General features: G+C 41.0%; 2 protein-coding genes across 3 annotated transcripts in view; both read left to right on the plus strand.

Moving 5' to 3' along the window:
* The first annotated feature begins 2151 nt into the window (after nt 1-2151).
* Nucleotides 2152-13592, plus strand: ccnf (cyclin F). Its single transcript, XM_030736123.1, has 17 exons — nt 2152-2413; nt 3225-3379; nt 3517-3623; nt 3702-3769; nt 3897-4093; nt 4323-4376; nt 4711-4815; nt 5042-5119; nt 5569-5723; nt 7367-7531; nt 7756-7879; nt 7974-8154; nt 8311-8398; nt 11354-11453; nt 11569-11702; nt 12322-12500; nt 12695-13592. Exons 1-17 carry the CDS (start codon nt 2401-2403, stop codon nt 13135-13137), a joined length of 2346 nt encoding a protein of 781 aa, XP_030591983.1. The 5' UTR covers nt 2152-2400; the 3' UTR covers nt 13138-13592.
* Nucleotides 13593-15664: 2072 nt separating this feature from the next.
* Nucleotides 15665-22982, plus strand: part of abca3b (ATP-binding cassette, sub-family A (ABC1), member 3b) — a 32115-nt gene continuing 24797 nt past the window's right edge. Inside the window, exons 1-4 of one of the 2 annotated variants that reach the window (XM_030735822.1) lie at nt 15665-15946; nt 16955-17053; nt 19637-19886; nt 22783-22910. In XM_030735822.1, coding sequence (XP_030591682.1) covers nt 17000-17053; nt 19637-19886; nt 22783-22910 — 432 coding nt within the window. In that variant the 5' untranslated portion in view covers nt 15665-15946; nt 16955-16999. Of the gene's footprint in view, nt 15947-16954; nt 17054-19636; nt 19887-22782; nt 22911-22982 lie in introns of those variants that run through there. The other variant, XM_030735823.1, reaches the window with a different exon arrangement.

Consider the following 22982-nt stretch of genomic DNA (forward strand, 5'->3'; position numbering starts at 1 on the left):
AGCTGGGGAAAGTACCACAACTGTGGAAGACCTCCTGTGTGGTACCGGTACCAAAGACCAAACATCCAAAGGATCTCAGCAGCTACAGGCCGGTAGCCCTGACATCGCATCTAATGAAGACCCTCGAGAGGCTGGTCCTCAACCATCTACGCCTCATGGTGTCGTCTTCGTTGGACCCGCTGCAGTTCGCCTACCGGCCTGGCATCGGGGTGGATGACGCCATCATCTACCTCCTGCACCGAGCTCTGACCCACCTGGAGAAGCCTGGAAGCACTGTGAGGATCATGTTCTTTGATTTCTCCAGTGCTTTTAACACCATCCAGCCAGGACTTCTGAGAGACAAGCTGGAACTGTCAGGAGTGGACCACCACATCTCCGAGTGGATACTGGACTACCTCACTGACCGCCCACAGTACGTGAGGACACAGGGCTGTGTCTCTGACAGGCTGGTCTGCAGTACGGGGGCCCCACAGGGAACTGTGCTGGCACCGTTCCTCTTCACCCTCTACACTGCAGACATCTCCATCAACTCCCCACGCTGCCATCTGCAGAAGTTCTCTGACGACTCTGCCATAGTTGGCCTCATCACAGGTGAGGATGACTCAGAGTACAGACAGTGGACTCAGGACTTTGTGGACTGGTGCCAGCGGAACCACCTCCTGATCAACGCCGCTAAAACCAAGGAGCTGGTGGTGGATTTCCGCAGGCGCAGACCCACCACACGGACACCGGTGAACATCCAGGGAGTGGACATTGAGATAGTGGACTCTTATAAGTACCTGGGTGTTCACCTAAACAATAAACTGGACTGGACTCATAACACTGATGCGCTCTACAGGAAGGGTCAGAGCAGACTCTACCTGCTGAGAAGGCTGAGGTCTTTTGGAGTGCAGGGGACACTCCTGAAGACCTTCTATGACTCTGTGGTGGCATCAGCCATCTTCTATGCAGCAGTATGTTGGAGCAGCAGCTTGTCTACAGCTGAGAGGAAGAGGATAGACAAGCTCATCAGGAAAGCCAGCTCTGTCCTAGGATGTCCTCTCGACTCAGTGCAGGTGGTGGGAGACAGAAGGACTCTGACCAAAATAACATCACTGATGGACAAGGTCTCCCATCCCATGCATGAAACTGTTGCTGAGCTGGAGAGCTCCTTCAGTGACAGACTGCTGCATCCTAAATGCACAAAGGAGCGTTACCGCAGATCCTTCCTCCCAGCAGCTGTAAGACTTTATAACCATCACTGCTCCCAACAAAAACCACAATAGCCTACACAATGTAGGATAATATATAATATACTGTAAATAGTCCGGCACATCATGCACATTGTATATAGTGTTATTATTATTAGTAGTATTAAGGTTAATATTGTTTGTTGATTTTATATATATTCTTTTCTTAATAGTGTGAATTATTATATCTTTATTTATATTTATAATAACTGCGGCTGCTGTTACACCCAAATTTCCCCTCTGTGGGACAATAAAGGCTGTTTCTTCTTCTTCTTCTTCTTAGTGGTTAATTGCTCTCACTGTGGTTCACTGGATCCTAAAGCTTTAGAAATGGCTTGGTAACCCTTTCCGGAATGATATATTCTTTATATCGTGGCAAGATGTGTTGCTTTCTGTGATCTTTTAGCCTACTTCACTTTGTCAGAAAGGTTCTATTTTCTTGATTCAGCAGGTCTGGCAGTAATCAGGCCTCAGTGTTGCCTCAGTGAAATTTATAATAAAGATCTCTAAGTACAAGTAGCATTAATATTATACAACAACATATTTATAAGGAGGTCCTGCCCTATCCTCCAGAGTTGACGCTGTGCACCTGTCCCTTTAAATGTGGTACCTTTAAACATCCTTTTCTGTGTAACTACATTTCCCACAGTTCACTGTTAAAAGCTAGCTCTGTGGGCATTCTTCATAATCAGGTTAGCCAATCATATACGTTCATTGGCGAGCGCGTACTTCGAAATGTCATTACGTTCTCCAATGAGCTTCTGATATTTTCTAGTTTATAACTTCTGACCAATCTTTGCCAGCGTTCTTCACGCGGACCAATCAAAAGGCTATTATAATGAACAAGGGCGTCATCAATCTCCACCAATCAGATTAAACGTATTGTTTAAACGGTGAGCGCGGGCGGTCCTAGAGGATTTTTTGGGGGCGGGTCCAATAAGTGAGGACGCGTGCTGGGATTTGAATTAAGGCAATAGTGAACAACTTACTGGGGCATTTGTCAACTAGCACAGCAATACAGACACAGGAAACAGGACTGTAACACTGCGTATTTTCGTTTTTTTAGTGCCTAGTGTGTATGCTTTGTATGTGTGCAACTCGTTTAAATCGCTGCTCAGAGCCGTATCCGCAGTAAGATAGTGCTGTTTGAGGAGAGATCCCTGCACTTGCAATGAAAGCAGGCGGTAAGAACTTTTTTTCTCAACTTTTCTTACTAATACATATATGTGAGAATTACCGTAATATGCAGCGAGTGTTTGTGATCTTATATTAGCTCACTACAGTTTGACAGTTAGCATCGGTGATTAGCTGCTGCTCATCGCAAACGTTAACTTGTGTGTCCGTGGATTCCTCCAGGAAGTTACAGTAAAGCATGTTGGCAATTTATATAGAGGTAAAACGCCTATCCTATTGGGAATGTGAGCGTTTGTGGTCATTAGAAACTAAATACTAGCGTTTGACTAATTGAAACTCATCGTTACTGCCGTGGAACCACAGGAGGGAAATTTGGGCGCTCACTGAGGTTGACTTTTCTCATTCAGCTGCTCGGTTCACCGCCACTAGATTCTTAAAATCTGCAACAATTAATGATTAGTTTTGTATGTGTTTTTAATGTTTTTGAGATGATCATCTCTCCATTAATTTGAACATTTTCGCACTCACTCAGAATGTTTGAGTAGACCACTCGGAGGTGCCTTTACGTTAGAAGTTTTGAATGTGGAGCCATACAACCCTTCACCTCAGAGCGCCTCACTGTCTTTAAACTAACTTGGCCTGCAGCAAATGAAAGGCAAATATTAGTTTGGCATTAATGTTAGAATTAGTGTACCAGCCTTTCACCAAGTTGTGAAATTTTAAGTGATTTGTGATTTGATTATGTAAACGTGCCTTCCTGTGCTGTTGCTTGCAGAGTGATTATGAGAAAGACGCTCAAGTATCCAAGGCATTTTGATGTGTTGCGCCGGTATAATATGTGCAGTTCTTTTTGTCTTTCAGTCATCCACTGCCGTTGTTCAAAATGCTACTCGGTTCCAGCACGGAAAAGGGTCCGTAAGCGATCTCCTGGGATCACCTTGCTGTCTCTCCCTGAGGAGATTCTTCTCTGTGTGCTGCAGTGTCTCTCTGCAGAGGATCTTCTGTCTGTCCGAGCAGTGAGTAAAGACTGCACTGTGCACACTCTGACACAACTGCATAAACTCTACCTTTTCATCCCAAGGTGGTTATCACCTGACATTTCTCTAATGCTGAGGTTCTGATTGTTTTTTTTTTTTTTTTACATCTCTTTCAGGTTCACTCTCAGCTGCGGGACATTGTTGATAACCACTCTAGTGTTTGGGCCAGGGTTAGTTTCAGAGACACGTGGCCATCCCCGAATACCTTATGGCTTTTTGAAAGGTACGCTTTCTTTCGTCAAAATTTAATTAATTAATTAATTAAATATGAATCTGTACTTTAAATTTTGTCTTCTTTCAGAGCTGCTGAGAAAGGGAATTTTGAAGCTGCTGTGAAGCTTGGGATCGCATATTTATACAATGAAGGACGTAAGTTGTTTGGTTCAGTCTTGAGTGGTTAAATGGGGAGTCGTGTATAAACACAGGGGTTGTAAAACCCCTTTAATAAATGCCGTTATTGGTGAAAACACAAGTGTGCTTCCTCTCTCACCTGCAGCACTGCTAAGTGATGAAGGCCGAGCAGATGTATGCGGTCGAAAGGCCTCCCACTTCTTCAGCCTCGCAGAGAGTCTGCGCTCCCCTGCAGCAGATCCCTTCATCTGGGTGTTCATTCGTCCACCATGGTCGCCCACCGGCAGCTGCTGCAAGGCCGTGGTGTTTGATCACCTCAAGGCTGAGTGTGATAACAACATGGTAGGTTCTGCCACAGCTTGCAGTTCCTCTCTGACCAGCTGGGATGTAAATTTAATATGCATTCATCTCTAATTTGATCATAAATACTCGTGAACACATGTAACACATACTTGTATTCATTTAGCTTGGAGCACCGCTCCTTTTCTCAATGCCATGACCACGATTTCCAGTGCAGTGCACTGCATGTGCGAAACTGTTCACCAATCTGCTTTTGTGATTTTCCTTGCAGGAGAAGAGGGGTCCCTTGTTGCATTGCTTGGCCAGAGTTTTGCAGCTGTTTGAGGTGAGTGAGACTGTGAGGGTTGACTCTCTGTCCGGGTGTGGTCAACCCAGTTTCTATTAGCCTCTCACCAAAGCCTAAAGCAGTGAGCTGATGTCACAGGAGCTGTTGGACCAGTCATTAGCACCACAGATGGAATAAGTCCCTTTCGTGCAACTTCTGTTGTCTTACAGGCCTTGTTGTTCCTTCTTGCTCATAGCATCGTGCTTTGTTATTTACCAGTGTGACAAATTAGAGCCATGACAGGAGCCTTCATATGCTGCACAGACAGTGTGCGGCAGACTGTTTACCTTTATGGCTGACATTAACATCGAGGAACTGTGTCACATTTTTCCAGGAGGATGAAAGACATTCAGATGCCATATCCATGCTGGAGGAGTCTTCACAGGCGGGCTGCCTACAGAGCTCATACCTGCTGTGGCAGAACAGTCGTAAAACAGCTGTGAGTCAGATTCTCGGAAACACACAGTATTGGTTGAGACAGCTGTGATTTTTTTTTTTTTTTTCTTATTTACAAAGTTACGCACATATAATATTTGAAATGTATGTTAAACTTGACCAACTAATTCAGCAAGTGTTTTACTCAACCTAGAAAAGGGTTTTATAGGTATATTAAAGTATAACAAAGTCCAAACATGTGATAATTGTTTTTTCTAATTGTTTTTCAGATCACAGATCCGGGAAGGTACCTGCAGTGTGTACGCACCCTCAGGGACTATGCTGGCAAAGGATGCTGGGAGGCACAGGTGAGTGACTGAGGACAATTTGCTGACTTTCAGTTGATTTCTTGAGATGGTTTTCTTTGTCAATCTGCTGCTTTGTTCTCCCTTTGTCCTCCACTGTGGTGATACAAAAAGAAGCGTTTGACAGCCTTTCATCTGCCATGTTCTTGTGTCATTTCTTGTTTTCCATTAACCAGGCCTCCCATTTCTCCAGAATTGGAGTTGTTTGTTGAAATGACAAAGTCAAGAGGGCTTGACAGATGTTGACGTACTTTTTTTTTTTCTTTTTTCTATCACCCCATTGAATCAGAAAAGTATGACTCAACTAAATCCCAAACCCTGTAATTACAGCGGTTAACTAATATAGCACTAAACCTTATTGTTGTCTTTCTAGTGTTACATGGCAGCAAAATGTCAAGCCCTCTTTTGTAATTCTAAAATGTTTATTTTAGTGCTCTGTCTTTTTTCCCTAGTTGTCCTTGGTCAAAGTGTGCAGCAGTAGCAATCCACTGGGTTTGGAGGCGAAGGCCTGCTCAGACTTGGTGGCTCAGATCTTCAGTTCCCGCAATCCAGCATCACAGCGCTCTTCTCAGGGCGTCCTGAGAAAAGGCATCAAGGACACCATGAGGTAGCTGGAGCAGAAACAACCTCACGATTTTACTGTCTGTTGATGAAAATCTCTCTATAGAGCCACTGTGATGACTCACTGTGTGTTGATTATCTTAGCATACTTTAATGACATTACTAGAGAGGAGGTGAAACAGTGGTACAAGTTACCACATTCTCTCAAGGTAGATGTGATGGAGTCTGAGGATCTCATTTCAGCATAATGCACTATGTTTATGTTAATTTAAATCATTAATGTTTTTATGTAGGGCTGCAACGATTCATCGATTAAATCGATTCTAAAAATTTATCGACACAAATTTACTGTGTCGATGCTTCGTTTAAACTCTGCAGCGCTCAGCTGTCTCGGTGTAAGCGGCGCTCCTCACTAGCATTAGCAGCATTAGTGCTGACGTTTTTTTGTGGGTTTATTGGGGGCTGGCAAACCAACATAGAACTGCATTACCGCCACCTACTGGACTGGAGTGTGAATCACTCACGTATACACAAGCACACATTCTAAAAAGCTCTCCGTCGCTGCGATGGATTTCATTTAACACAGAGTGGATCATCACTAGAGTTGCCACCTGTCTCGTAAAATACAGAACCCCGTATGTTACGGGACTCCGTGGAATACGGCTCCATAACATGCGGGGTTCCGTACTTTACGGGACGGGTGGCAACTGTCGCTGACATGCATTTCCACGCCTCCACTGCTCTCTGTGTGTCTGTGTGTGTTGTGCTCGCTGAGAATTTCAGCTGCTATTTTTGTCTTTACTTCAGCTGTAGCTACCAGAACTGGTTTGCTAGCGAGCGCGGGCCATTAGCACTAGCGATGGTTCGGTACCGGAAGGCCCGCCCCCCAGGACCGAGGGGCTCCTTCAAAATATTTTTTATACTTTAATCCCTTATTAGTGACTAAATATAGACCTGCAGTAGAAACGTATTTTCGAAAATGCTTGTGAATACAAAGCATTACACCATTACTCACACATGCGCCATGGCTCCCGCAGCCACTAGTTTTTCAAAACACTCATAGCAGGCAGCGGTTTTAACTGCGCAAGCGCAAAGAGGCGAAGCTGTGACGGTGAGCTCAAGTAGTGAAAAGGGAAACGTTTTTCCAGCGTCCAAAACAGCAGCTTTTTCTTTTAGTAACCATCATTAAATCTGTGAAACAGCTGGAGGTCCTTCATCAAGAACCTGATCAGCAAGTGTTAAGGTGAAGAAAAGAGAACTTTGTAGCTGCTCCATTCACCGCTGTTTGTTCACATGGCGAGAAACTACATTACGGAAGTTAAAATATGCAGATAAACTGTTAACAAAAAAAAGTATTTCTTATCCGATTACTCGATTAATCGCTGGAATAATCGATAGAATACTCGATTACTAAAATAATCGTTTTATGCAGCCCTACTTTTATGTTTTTGATAATTGTTGAAAATGAAATGCTAACAAATGTTTATATAAAAATTAGCAGTACTTATAAAAATGTATATTAAAAAAAAGTCATATTCGATGATAATAATTACATCCTGATTACATTGGCACTATTAATTTTATTTTTTTTTTCCCATTTCCAGGGTGCTGTATTTTCTGTTGCTGGCATCTCAAATGAACCCATTTTTAAATTTCTTCTTCTCTTCCTCATTGTCTGTATGTCTCTAGGTACATCCTGGTGGACTGGCTCGTGGAGGTGACGACTATGAAGGACTTCACCAGCCAGACGTTACACGTGACCGTGGGCTGTGTGGACCGTTACTTGGCTTTGCGATCTGTCCCCAAAGCTCGTCTTCAGTTATTAGGAATCGCCTGCATGGTCATCTGCACGCGGTGAGGACGCACACATGCCACGGTCTTTAGTTTCTTAAAAGGAATATTGTTACTCCCATTTAGTGCTAAAATCCTCAAAGCATTATCTGTTTTTAAGGGTTTTTGGCTAGATTTAAAATAATTTCTAGCTGATTTTTGGTACCAGCTAATCTTTTATCATAGATAGATGGACAGATATATCCTTCCTGAACTTTTATGATGGTGTTTGGTATCTATCTTTACAGGTACATCAGCAAAGAAATCCTGACCATACGTGAAGCTGTTTGGCTCACAGACAACACCTACAAATATGAAGACCTGGTTCGAATGATGGGAGAGGTTATCTCTGTGCTGGAGGGAAGGATCAGGGTGAATACAGCAAATATCCTTTGTTTAGTGTAAAATATTTAGTTCCAATGAAGGATTTCTATTTAAAAACTAATGTTTCTGTCCTTTCCTATAGAGCCCCATACTGCTGGACTATGGTGAGGTGCTGCTCTCTCTGCTTCCTCTGGAGAGGCGAACCACTCACCTATTCAGCTACATCTGTGAGCTGTCACTGCTCTATTCCGCTTTCGCCACACCGCCACCTGCCAAACTAGCCTGTGCCGTACTGCTGCTTACACGGGCATTACATCACTATGGTAAACACTCACCCATACTCACACACTCGTATAACGTTTCACCCTTAACACCACAGTATAACTCAGAGTCTTTTCAAACAAGCAGAATTTACAGGTTTAGTTTAGTGTTGAGTTTATGTTCACCTTAAATTATGTCTGTGTTCTCTCACTCTGCAGCTCCTCTCTGGCCCACCCTGTTGGAGGATTACACAGGCTTTTCCAAGGAAGACCTCGTTGCCCTTTCAGTGCTGCTCTATGTCAAATGGTATGTTTCTCAGTGTGTGCGCGCGCGTGCGCACGTTAAACTCTCACATCCCTTCCCTAGTATAATCACCCAGTCTGCCATGTTAGATTCACACAGCATGCATGTACCCACACATTGAGCTCTCAAACCTCATATTTTTATTGGTTCTCCTCACATGATAAGCCATGAGGAGCTCGCCACCAAAAAAAAAAAAAAATTACATCAGTGCAGTTGTGACGTGCACATCTTAAATGCTTCAGATAACAAACGACCAATGTAATAAGTTAAAAGATAAAGTGGTCATGTATCTATTTTGTGCTGTTTGCTTGACCCTCTTGTCCTGGTGTCCTGTATTCAATTAGTCAGGTTTAGTGACTGAGCAACTGGATTAAAATCTCACTTGGGTAATAGCATGGTTCCTACTGAGCTTACGTGCAGTTTAACCTTTTTTGCATTTCATTGCACTGTACTTGTGACATATTTTGGATGAAAAGATGGAGTGCTAGTTTTGTTATATCCATAAAATGCACAGGTCCAACGCATGGACACAGATGCCTCTACTTAAAGCCTTGATTATACTTTCCATGTCTGCGAGTCTGCTAGGGTTTACTTGTGCCTGAGTGATGAAAATTTTATCATGAAACGGTGAATGTTAGGGTCCTTACATGCGTCAGTGTGCCCAACAATTTTTTGTGACTGTGCAGACCCGTCTTTACATTACAGACACTTTACATTACAATGCATGTGTACCCCCCGGGCAGCAGACTTCAAAGAAGTATGACAAATGACTACTCAGCCATTGTGTCTCTAGCTCATAGACAGTGTAAAATATGGGCATAGCTTCTGGGGTGGAAAAATTAAACCTGCATTCTATCTGAAGGCCACCAGATGGCGATACCTGTTGTTGCAGAAAGACTTCTGGTCCTATAGAAATCTATGGGAAAACTGCTTTCTGACATGACCTTTGTAAATGCTTTTGTTGATGAGTTTATGGGCTCAGTTGCTCATTTTGGGTCACACTGAATTAAAAGTTGAGTCTTGGAAGATTAGCTGTGGTATGAAAGTGCACACTTGTTGGCTAACAAGTTGTCAATCACAATTCTTTAGCCAATGAGCATGAGGTTTCACAGTCAAACCTGCTCTTCACCAGCACAACTGTTATTTTTTGCAACCAAGATGGCGACAGTAGAAATGTTCACCTTGATACTTCAAAAACAAGACTTCAGAAACCGGTGGGTGACATCATGGAAGCGACATTCATGTTTTATACTGTCTTTGCTCCAGCTATCTGTGTCTGTGACAGAGTATAATTGAGGCTTTAGTGTAAAGAAAGTGACTAATAAAATACAACCTCAAACTGGAATTAAAAAAAAAAAAAAAAAAACACAAATAATACAATGATTTGCAAATGTCATCACCTCGCTAGCAGGCAGGAAATCTCATAGATGTGTATTTTATTCACATCTATGATATATCAAATGTTTAAACTGAGAAAATGTATCATTTTGAGAAAATAAGGTTCTGTGTTTATTTACATTTTGCACAGCGTCCCAACTTTCTTGGAATTGGGGTTGTACTTCAGTCTAACTTGCCACAACTGAAGCACAAACTTCTTGAATGGCCTCTGTCAAGCAGTGAGCAATATTATTAGTCAGAAAATACTATTAAAATGCTCCAAAAGGCACCAGTAGCACAAACACAGTCCAGAGGTCCAGATAATGGCTCCAGTTAATGGAGGTGAGGCCTAGTAAAACAGCGATTGGCGGCAGCTGCCTAACTGTCCGTCAAAGCTGCAGTGCCATTAACTCCCCATCTAGGCAGATGAGTTTAAAAAGAAAAGAAAAGAAACCCTACACTCCACTGTAGGGTTGTTATGGAAGAGGAAACTATCCATTGAGGCCAAAAGTGTTGTTTGTACCAGGCCCTAAATCTGCTTTTTAATGCTCTAAAATTGGATATTTTAATAAGGGGAATCTATGGGGACTGACTGTGTTTTGGAGTCCGTCTTAAGTGGCAATTAAAAGAATTGGACTTTTTGGTATTTGTGTGCCGGCTTCATTTTTCAGCCCTGGAGGCTGCCTCTTGGTTACTGTTAATTACAGACTGTTCAGCTGAGGGACTCATAACTGTTTCTGTGCTTAAGTGGCTGTTATTGTAAAATAAGAGCCACTGCTGATTTAAGAAGATGGCAAGGAAAAAAGTCCCTAATCAGCATCTATACAAAAGCAATCTGGGAAGCAGTGGGTTAATGTGCTAACTTAAACCAGCTGGGTACCCAAGCCAAAACTTCCTGTTTTGGTTTTTGGGTTATTCTTTATTAATGCACATACAGTTTTAAAAAAGCTAATTTGTCACCAATGACGATGGACCGGGTTACCTGCACCCAAAGTCTGCTCAAACATGATTGGTCGATAGAACTCAGAGTGTAAAATTGTTATTGATATGCGTCTGTGACCAGCAATACATTTTTAAAATCGGTAACTTGTTTAACTGATTCTGGTGTTTGTTTATAGCGCAGCGGCTTTACAGAACCTACATTTTAGACGACAAGCTACAAATTTATTTTCTCGTTGCCTCATTACTTACTGTTCAGCATGCACTTACTGTGCTTTCCTCCACGGGAAGCTAACAAGAAGTGGTTGAAGACTCCGGCCAAGAAACTGATTGCTGCTCTGTTTTGCCTTTGTTTTAAAACCCTTACGGCCAGAGTTCTAGATGCAGACGGAAGCATTTGGACTAGATGTGGGGGTGGATGGATGTGGGGGTGTGTGTGGGTGACCAATGAATCACCAACTGAGTCACGGAAACGTGCCTCGTTGTGAGTCACTGTGATAGGTTTGGTCGTATCAACAAGCTGTAATTCTCAAATGGACCAGTAACAAGATTTGTCCCCAAGAGATGATTAAAGTGTTGCTGCAAGTGGATCATCCTCAGTTTCTTTCCTCTGCTTCCCCCTCCCCATCTGTGTCTCTTCAGTTTCAGTCAAGATGTTCCCAAAGATTACAGACACGTGTCTCTCACTGGTGTCAAGCAACGGTTTGAAGACGAGGACTACCAACAAATCAGCAAAGATGAGGTACTTTATTATTATTATTATTCATTCTCTTAATTGTGTATATAAAGGGTTGAGCATGGTTAAAGCATATCTTTCACTGTTTTTTTTTTTTTTTTTTTTTTTTTTTTTAATCAAGGTGATGGATTTTAAAGAGCTCTGTCAGGTCTTGGAGATTCCTGAGGTGGAGCCTCAAATGGAGCCTCCCAGTCCCACTGGTCAGCCAGCAGACATCCACACCTTCCTAGCTTCTCCATCAAGCGACAGCAAGAGGTAGGCATTAGAACATACTGTAGCTGGGCTATTAAACATCATTAGTATTTTCCATTATGGGGTTAATGTACTTGATTACTATGGAACTGTGCAAAATGTTTGTTTTTTATTCCACCCCTTGTATTTTTGTGAGAATTTTAGTTTGACAAAATGAAATTGTGAGCATTTATTTTCTGTTTCTGTGACTCAAATCAGTACTAACTGGCTACATGGTAAAGAAGTTCACTGCACACTGTACCCTCTATGAGCAGTCAAATGATTTCAGATACACGTATTGACTGCAGCAGTGAAGACCAGAAAGAAGCACTGTTAAAGCTACAATACGTAACACGACATGGCACCTGAATCACTCAGTTTTGCAACATATACAGGATGTAAAGAGAATTAATAGAACCTTAGTAGAGTGCCTGTGTGATGGGATTTAGCACATGCAGAGAATTCAGTCATGCCCCTGCCTCTTTTCTTGCTCATTTAGCAGCTTTTATCGTGGCTGAGTCACCTGTGTGCCATGGCCAACTGACTCGTGAACCATCTTGACCAGAAGGTGTTTGTGTTTGTGCCATCTGCGAGAAGCTCCTGTGACTCACAGTAACCCTCTGCTTGTCCACTCTTTCCGAAGGAGACGCGATGAGAGCATGCAGGCTCACCGAGGCAGCTTTGTGGCCACGCCCACTGCGGAACTGTCCAATCAGGAGAAGAGGCTGCTGGACGATATCCTGGACTTGAGTCTGGACACTTCCTGTTCCGGCTATGAAGGCGACAGAGAGGGAGAAAGCGAGGGAGAGAAAGACAATGATTGTGAGTATGAGGAAGAGACTGGAAAGGGGTAGGGCACCTTTACTGCACTGCTGATTGCTAGCGGGTTCAAATTCTTTGATGCATTTAAATGAGGTTATCTACATGTGAAGGAGAATAATGCATCTTCTGTAAGGCATAATGTAAATGCAGATGAGTAAGCAGCATAATAAGCAGCACTCTGCTGTTTCCAATAGGTTCCATGATATCCATCAAGCTGGATCCACTTAATGATGCAGGCGAAAGACAGGAGCACTGCCGTGCTATGTCCAGTGATGAGGACAGCTTCTGTGAAGCAGGGAGGGAGGTGAACAAGGACTTCCAGGGCCAAGAACCTCTTTCCTGCTCTGGAGACCTTCATAGTTCGGGATATTCCTCTGTCCAGAGCGTAAGCCCCTCATCTATGTGCTCCTCCTGCTCACTCAGGCCTTGCACATTCCAGACTTTTACCACTTCCCTGGGCACAGCTTCTGCCAATGCCCAGCCAGGCTTCCGCCTCTTAGTTCCCATGCAGAGGCCCCGGGGCACCTCCAGCAAACAAGTGAAGAGGAAGAACATAGCAGCTCATAGTGGAGGTGAGGCGAATGGAGAGGAGGAGGAAGAAGAGTATTCTGCCAGTGCAGGGTTTCTGAGTCTATAGACCGTCATTTGAATGGCCTCAGACTCTTCACACATGGCCTGCTTAGGGTTTTTCTTTTCTTTTCTTTTTCTTCTTCTTATTTTTTATCTCCAGCACTTTTCAGTATTGTTTCTCACTCTTGGCAGTCTGCACTGGTTTGTGAATCGCTACAAGATCAAGAGACTTGGCTCAAAGAGAAGTAAGGGAAAGACAAATGTTTGTATTTGATTTAAATAGAAACATGCCTTCTATTGTGTTGCATTTCATTTACATGTTTACAGGCCTGGAGCAATTAAATACCTCCCATAAACCAAGGCTCACACTCAGCTCTGAAACCACTGGAAAAATAACGTGCCTTTCCTCAGGATCCTGGTACAATTGTTGCCATTTCAGCTGTTTTAACAGTCTTCTACAACAACCTATCTCAGATCACTTTAGATAGTTGTAAAAGAAGTGAAACCTCATGTTTTGGGGGAGAAAAAAAAACCCGTTTGTTTTGGTTATCATAGTCACTGATATGCACTGTCTGTACAAATACCTAGCTTTTTTGGTGAATTTCATACATAGGTGACTGCTGTCATCTACTTAATGGATTATTGATTGCCTTCTTGTTCAGTTTCGTTCTTTGCCAAAGGTACTGTGGTGGTGTTTTGTTTGTTTCAGAGGCATCTACCTTTAAAGAAGCAGAGCTGTGAAATGACTCATTTCGTGAATTCCACCTCCTGAAGTCTTGTAACTATAAACCAGTTGTGGTGTATATAAATATTTTTGATCAGTGTTAAGACCTGCAGCACACTAATAGCATCAGGAACATCAGGTGGTAACTGATGAGGTGTCCATGCACTATACATTTGTGAAGTTTTGCTGATAATGGAACTGAGAACCAAGGACCACCAGATGCACAAGTGTTGTGTGCAAATGTTTGGTGTGTTGCATGGTCATAACTTATTTTCTGCAGGCATAATAAATTAATCAGTGCAACACAGAACTCTAACATGCTGATAATTGTGCTTTACTCACTTTCCTTTCCATCTGCATAAGGTCTAGCACTTTAATTATCACAGAAGGAGGGTGGTTCAATCCAATGTAATGACTTCCACGCTCGAACAATCAGTACTATTGTGTTTTTAATGCTTTTGTGTTTCAGTTCTGACACTAAACAAGCATTTTCACTTGTTGGGTTTTTCACTGCATTTCATCCCTTATTCAGATCAATGAAACATAATGTTGAAAGGATTGTGTCTGGACTGGAAATATAGTTTCAACTGTTACTCTAGACTGGTTGTTGCCTGTGTTTTTTTTAGTTTGTTTGTTTTTGTTTTTAATGTACATAGTCCTTTATGTATAAATAAGGAAAAACAAAGAAAATGCCACTACTACTTGAAATTGTTTACTTTATTCCAAAAAGGGCAGTTTTCTTTGTGAAAAGGTTTTTTTGTTTTATTTTTTTTAGTTAACGCTGATTTTTTTTTTTTTTTTTTTTTTTTAATTTTTTAATTTTTATTTTTTCAAATAAAACATGCCATGCGATGTCTTCAGTGTTGCTTTCGAAGCCTTAGGCACTGCACAACTGCACAGTGACATTTTATTTTACATCAAGACTGAGTTGGTACTTTATTACCTGGGCTTGTTGCTGTGTATTTTCCACACCAATCCACTTTTCTTGGACTTGAAAACACGTTTTCAAGTCCAAGCACCAAAAGCATTCTCTAAACTTTGGGGCTTAGAAACTTAATTTGGGTATGCTTTTTCAGGCGTTTTTTGTTTTTTTTAGCCGCCAGTTAAGTGGTTAAACACCTGCTATATGGGGTGTATCTGATTTTAGAACTACTGGGATCAAGTAGTCTCCCAACCACTGCCTACAAAAACAAATTTTCTGCCCTTTTCACTATAATATCTGGACACTTACTTTTTTCTACAACCATTTTAATTTGGGCCCAGAGAGCTGGAGTGAAAAAACTTGTAACCGGTTGCTAAAACCTTCAGATTTCCTAGAAGATGGAGAGGACGGCTTCAGTTCCTGGTATTACTATAGTATTATTATAGTATTGATTTCCATCTGCAGCTTGTCTTCTGTAGATCTGAAAGAAGTTAAGAAAATAACTTTGGCAGCATGCACTTAGTACTGGAAATGAATGCCCATGTGCACCCCTATTTTCTTGTGATAATGAGTCAATGATTTGCTTGTATTTATCTTAGCTGTTTACAAGAGCTCATAAATGCAGTGCATGAAAGGAGCAAACTAGAGGGGATCCAAAGAAAGTTTCACAACTCCTAATAGCTGAGTTGGGGACCTCCAGAATATTTTAGATACTTTTCTCACCAGTGTCTTTAGTTATTTTGAATGTTAAACATACAAACACGTGATAGTAAAAGAGCAGAATAAATAAATAAGAAAATAGTTACGAAACAAGGACATTACACAGCTTGGTAATAACTTGCGCTATAGTTGTGATATATACAGCTGTGATTATAGAGCCCAGTTGTTGGGATCATGTGACGGCCCAACGAGGTCACGTGACAAGTTTTGTTGACGTTTGTCGCTGCATTTTACAGACAATGTATCCACGGGCTTATCCAGCAGCTGGTGCAATGTCATCGCCTCGCTAGCAGGCAGGAAACTCTGGAGGGTACAAACCTGGACCGGGCTGCCGGCGAACTGATACCTTCATTAATGCAATCGAGTATCGACAGCGCTGCTGAAGGAAAGAGAGCTGCGGCGATGCATTTGTTATCGGTTTAAGACGATACGGAGGAACTGTTTTCATCTCGACAGGAAGAGGGACACCACAGCTCTTGGAGTTGATGTGCCGAAACCTTTATTTTTGAGGTAATTGAACGTATTTATGTAAAATAAAAGCATCACAGACGCACCTCAGTGGGTACAGGGGATTATTGATTAGTGTAAAATGCAACTGTGTCGGCGAGTCAACGCCTCAAATATGGGAAAATCCTATTTTTCCTCAGCTGCATTATTCGCATTCATCAGATCCCTTTAGGGATTGACGAGCAGGTTGATTGACCAATCAAGAGAGCGAGAAGGCGGTGATGGGCCAATCAGAGAAGAGAAAGGCAGGTTTCGGTTAATGTCGAGAAGGTCCACGTCTTTAACTCCCTATGTGTGCTTATTATTTGCTGGAACATATTCAGGAAGTAAATAGTTGTTCTAAATATAGTCTTCTTAACTCAGTTAGACGGATAATGCGTAAATTGAGCCGTGATCAATCATAGTGAATGAAACCAGTTTTATTGTGTAGTGCTGTGAAATGGAACTCCAATGGGGCAAACGTGTGCTGGTTTAGCAGTTCAAGCTTATTGATCACGATCAAGATTTTTGTGTTTATTTATGTTTTTGGACATGTTGCATTGCAGATGTTCACATTCTCGTGTGTTTAGGGGCTTTCACAAATAGCTCTCTGTCTGTGATCATTATAAGCCTATAATAGCCTATTGTGGGTATTTCCATAGACTATTTATGTAAATGTAAATTACCTGTTTTTTTTTATGTTATTGCCCATGTGCCTATGCTGCAACTTGTCTGAACAAATTTCTTGTCTGTTATCATCCATTTTGCATTTATTGTAGCGGTTAACATTTGTTACCCACCACAGCTTGTGGGATTTCCTCTTAAATTCTTTGTTTTTGTTTGCCTAAAGTTCTTAAACGTAACTAAAACACTGAGCTGCTGATGATTGCTCAATTTCACTTCTCTTTTTTTCATTTTCTCCAGTTGCTGTTAAATAGAAACTCAGAAAGAAGTGTTCCAGCAGTCATTACAGCCCAGTTGAAGCTTTAGGTAAAGCTGAAATAAACCTTGTTTCTTTCCTTCTGTCTCCAGCCCCAATAGAAGGCCGCCTGGATTGTGTCATATGTTCTCTTCAAAATGGCCATTCTGCAACAGTTTGGACTACTGCTGTGGAAGAATTATCTTCAGCAGGTGAGTTTAAAGAAGGTGCACCACCACCATCATCCTGCCTGTATATCCTTTTTAGGTGCAGACATTTTTTTGGAGCACCTTTGTGTATTGTCAGAAGAAGCAGTGTTTACAGAGGAACAGCCTGTGTTACAGCACGGAATTGATAGCTTTATGAGGGATCATAAATACAGTAAGCTGACTAACATTTAGTTTCGGGAACTTAAGATGTTACCCAGCGGCTTAAAACCTGCTTAAGCTCAGAAATACGTGTTTGTTCTCGTGTCACAGTTTCTAGCTTGGTCACCTTGTTGGTGGCTATCACATGCTTTTTGAATGCCTTATATGGCTGTCTTCAGGAGAAGTCACTGTGTATACGTTTAGTTATTTCATTTTTTTTTGTAATGTTGCAATGTTGATAGGTCATGAGACAAGAATCATTATGACTGGAATTTTTTTTTTTTTTTTTGTGCTTATGCGAATAGCATGTGATTAAATTAAAAGCCTGTCAGTTTACAGAAGACTGGAAATCATTTTTACACTACAGAGTGCTTGATTTATGCAGGCACAGACTATTGGTACGTTTCTGTTTGTGTATTGTCCTGAGTACCTGCTTGCACACTTTTGAGCATTAATATTAGCTGATGATTTCACAATCCTGTAGATACTGAGTCCACAGACCTATTTGTCTTTTTCCTGCTGCTGTTGTTGCAGAACACAGATGCAGAATTTAATGTGTTTTACAAAATGCCACGTGTTATCATATTTTACCTTTACAATAATTTTCCACACACTGTAGTTTAGGCCTATTAAAGCTCGCAGTGAAGCCCATCTGTTTCTGGTCAGTTTTATTTTTTTGGTGTTATTCTTCCACGTTGATATACTTTGAAAACTTCGGGGCATTTTGACATTATTTTCCACTTCAGTTATTTAAAACAGGTAATAGCTGATCAAAGTAAAGCACACCAAGCAAGCAGTCACTTCCAAGTGCTAAAAAATACCAAGAAGTGTGAAGGGTTAGCATATAAATGTACAGTAAGACACTGTTTAGATGTCGGCATTAGATAAAATTTAGACAGACGTGTACAATCGTGTGACCAAGAAAGTTTTCTTGTGACTCGATGCAGTCCTGTGAAAAATTAAGTACACCTCATGATTCAGTAGCTTTTAGAACCACTTTTTAACTTTCAACTGAAGTAATTATTTTCTGTATGACTTTATTAGTCTCTCACATTGCTGTGGAGGAATTTTGGCCCACTCATCTTTATAGTGTTGCTTTGGTTTGCGGGCATTCGTTTATGCACAGCTCTCTCAAAGGTCCCGCCTCAGCATTTCAATTGGGTTGTAGTTTGGACTTTGTCTGGGTCATTGCCACACCTTGATTCTTTTCCATTCTGCTGTAGATTTGCTGCTGTGCTTGGGGTCATTGTCCTTTGGAATGACCCGGTTTCAGTTCAGTCAAGCTTTAGCTGTCAGAGGGTTGGCCTCACATTTAACTCTAAAACACTTTGGTATACAGAGGAGTACTTGGTGAATGACTGCAGGGTGTCCCATAGCCCAAAAAAATCATGACCCCTCCACCACCATGCTTGGTATGAAGTGTTTGTGCTGATGTGCTCTGGTTTGGTTTTCATCAAATGTGCTGCTGTGCATTATAGCTAGGCATCTCCACTTTGGTCTCATTTGTGCAAGGGACATTGTCCCAGAAGTCTTGTGGTTTGTTCAGATACAGTTTTACAAGCCTAAGCCAGGCTGCCATGTTCTTTTTAGAGAGCAGAGGCTTTCTCCTGACAACCCTTCCAAACAAACCGCACTTGTTCAATCTTCTTCTAATCGTGCTGTCATGAACTCTAGTCTGAGATGTAGATTTGTTTTTTGCAATTTCTCTGAGGTTTCTCTGATCTTGGGGTGAATTATTATTATTATTATTATTATTATTATTGTTATTATTATTATTATTATTATTATTATTATTATTATTATTATTATTATGTTAACACACACCTGAATGCTCTAGACCAGCAAACTGCCAAAACTTCTGCTGATGATCAGTTAATCCAGTGCATTTGATTAGCAGCATCCGGCTGCTACTTACACTAAATTCCTATGGAATTAGTAAAGGGTGCACTTAGTTTTTCACATGACTATATCTACTCTGTGTTTGCATTTATTCTGCCAAAGTGCCGAATAGTGGCTGAAAGGGGAGGGTGTGATATTGAGATTGACTGCATAATGTCCTGAAACCGTCCAAGGCACTTTGTACTTCAATCACTCAGCAGGAAGAGTCCATCACATAAATTATACTTTATTTTAACTGTCTGCGAAATCATCTAGTTTCAGTTCTGAATGGTCTAATGTGAATAAATTGATGCCCTGAACCCCATCCTGATTAAAATAATTAGTACAGTAGAGAAAGTTTTTGAAAAGGGTTTGTACTTTTTAAAGTCACCATATTTTTCCATTTTTGGATGACCTAAATGAGAGCATCTATTTCCCTAGAGGTGTTGACTTTATTAAAAATGATCAATACTCTGTCAACCTACTGAGTGTTTTTGTATGCATTTAATATCATTGTTAATACCCCCCCCCCCCCTCTCTGCTCTCCAGAAACGACAAATCCTGGTAACTCTGGTGGAGATGCTCCTTCCCCTGCTCTTCTCCTGCATCCTCATTGTACTGCGTCAGAAGGTGCCTTTCAAGGACTACCCAAATGCTACAATCTATCCGAGTTACTCAGTTGAAAGACTACCAAAACATTTGGAACTTCTAGACTTACAGCTGGCATATGTGCCCAGTAACTCCAGCGTGGTGCGTCAGGTGGCAGAGACTGTGCGAGGCAGACTGTCCCTCTCCTCAGGTGAGTTATGGTTATTGTGTAACATGGAACAACTTGTTTTTAAGAAGTAGTTTTAATATAAATGTAAAAAGTAGGGCAGAGCCAGAGTTGAAAATAGATTTAATCTGCCATTGATCTGTGAACAACTAAGATTGATTGGCACCAAAGATTAGTCAAGGGCATGTGAACTTGAACTTTTGCAATTTTTCACATGTGGATCTTTCTGAATAGATTCTGCATGCTTCATTAAGGGGATAGTTTGACATTTTGGGAAATGTGCTTTTGTGCCTGCTGCCTTTCAGAGGGTTAGATCAATATCAACTCCACTGTCTGTCTGAGAAACATGAGGTTACACAATGCAGCATGGTAGTTTGGCTTTGCATAGCTTTGCAAGTAAAATCAGGCTTTTTTTTTCACCTCACATCTAAAGCTGACTAATCATCATTAACATCACACAATTCCAGTCTTCATACTAAGCTGAGCTAACAGGCTTCTGCCTTTAGTATTTATTTTAGTACAGCTTATTGTCAGATGACATAAAAATAAATGTTTGCTGGAACCCAACCAGTAAAACAAACCCCAGAGCCTTGACACAGTTTGAAGTTCAGGATAGACCTGGTAATACTTGTTCTTCCAGAAACCACCTTGAGGAAGGCAAAGAAGCCACACCCAACTCTCTGCCAGACTGTATCAGCTCAGAGTTTAGACGGAGAATCAAAAGGGATCCCACACACTGTAGCACGTATGGCTGCTCCTCCGGGGCACATGCGCTCTATCTCTTTTTAAATTCACACATCACACGCTAGCACACAGCTTCCTTGTGTGACCAGTTTTTCCAGATAAACATGGAGATAGCCACGTGTGCAAACAGGCTGTTTGCGTATTCGCAGGTAGACAGCTCTGTGTAACTGCAGGTTGCCGTGAACACGGCTGAGATTCAAGCTCCGGTATTAATAAATCATTTAACTGGTCTTAGCACTCAGAGGGGAAGGTGGATGATCAAGGCCGAATCACTGACAGTTGTTTCTGCTTCTATAATTGAAATGATGTGTTGCAAAGTTACGTATCCTTCTTATTATCATTTAAGAATAAAGCATCCGTTTTTGTTTGCAATTAATCTGTTTCTTTTAAAGCTTTAACCACCAACGTGACTTGTTTCACTCAAGACAATAAATTATAAATAATCTTATTTTATCATTTAAACCAAAAGATCAGGGTTGTCTCTCATCCACACCCTCCTATAAGAAGAAGAAATTGATCTTTCTGGCAGTAAAGTCTGAACATCTGGGCCGTATTCCAGGAAGCAGGTTTAGCTAACAACTCTGAGTTTGTTAACCCTGAGATGAGGGAAATTCTGGGTTTTCGCTTTCATTAATTTGTTTATCTTTTTACTAGCACTGAGATCCCAGTTAGATGTTAGTTTATATTTTTTGTACTTAACGTGAGCGCTTTTGCAGTCGTTCACTTGTTCAGTAGGCTATATGAAGACGGAGATGGCGATTACATCACAGATTTATAATCAGGTCAGAATAAAATCTATAGTCTCCAACTGTGTGACTTTGTGCAGTAATGCAGCTGTCAGACTGTCAGTTCCTCTGAAATATTTACTGTACGTTACTGTTGTATCACTGTTTAAATCCAATTGATCTGTATAAAGTTTCAGACGCATAACACACTGATCAATGATCAATCAATTGCCGTGCTGTAAAAGGTCACACTGACGCAAAAATGTCTGGATGTCTGAAATTGAAATGATGTCTGTATATGAATCCTCTCTCTCTCTCTCTCTCTCTCTCTCTCTCTCTCTCTCTCTCTCTCTCTCTCTCTCTCTCTCTCTCTCTCTCTCTCTCTCTCTCTATATATATATATATATATATATATATATATATATATATATATATATATATATATATATATATATATATATAATATATATATAATATATATATATATAATATATAATATATATTTTATTTATTTATTTATTTATTTATTTACTTGCTTCTAAACATGTGTTTTCCACTGTGGCTCAGCACAAGGTAGCTGACTCAGTATTGCTTCTTTATTAGTTAGCATGTCAGTAATTTCACATGAAATTGTGTTTGAAACTTTGTTTCTTCCCAAACATGGATATATATTTTTTTTGTATGCCCCCCACACCCCCCCACAACAGCTGAGTTTATCCACAATCGTTACCTGTTTCTAATCCTGCTAGTTAGGAATTACTGGGTTAAACTAACCATTTGAGTAGTGTGTAGGATGTCAAGTGAATATTTGAACTTGTGTCTCTTGGCTGTTTGCCCTATCTCCTCTGTCCTTTCTTTATCTCTTTGCAAGTATTTATTTTATGAGCCTGAACCAGATCTAACCCTGGGACCTTTGTGTAATCCTGACGCTCTTTGCCAAGCTCAGAATGCCTTCATGTTTGCTTGATAAGTGGAGTAAAGTGTTATGGAAGAAAATAGATTTAATCAACATGGAGATATAAAAAAAAAAATAAATTCTTGTTTGCTGTGGGAAATTATTATTTCTCCATTTTTTTTGAAGCCATCTTATAGATGGTGTCATGACATCTTTTTTTTTTGTTGTTGTTGTTCTTTTGGCCTCACAGGTAGCTCTTCACTTTTATTAAATGATCTGTCATCTGTGTCCTAAAAAAAAAAAAAGACATGCAAATTCAAGTGCACGCTTCTCTACTGGGGAGCTGACCTGCTCTATTAATAATATTTGTGACAGAATTTGGTATGCTTGCCGCATCCTCAACAATTTCCTGCCTGTCAGTAAGAAAGGTGCAAGCCACAAGGTCAAGCAGTCAGTGAGACAAGCGTGAAAACACCTGTGTGCATGAGTTGAATACCAAAATGCAACTAATCTAATGTTCTTTGGGTGTGTGTATGTGTATTTGTTCCTGTTCTAGTGCGTGGCTTTGAGACGGAGGAGCATTTTGAGAACTTTGTGAGGAATAACCCACAGTCAAGAAATGTGCTGGCTGCTGTGGTTTTTGAGCACCACTTCACGCATGATGATGAACCTCTGCCCCAACAGGTAAAATGCAGGTTATACACCGTCACGCAATTCTAGAAGATTACTTTATATTTCCAGATTTTTATCTGGCAC

This window comes from Archocentrus centrarchus, chromosome 8, assembly GCF_007364275.1.
Source record: "Archocentrus centrarchus isolate MPI-CPG fArcCen1 chromosome 8, fArcCen1, whole genome shotgun sequence".
Classification (NCBI taxonomy): Eukaryota; Metazoa; Chordata; class Actinopteri; order Cichliformes; family Cichlidae; genus Archocentrus; species Archocentrus centrarchus.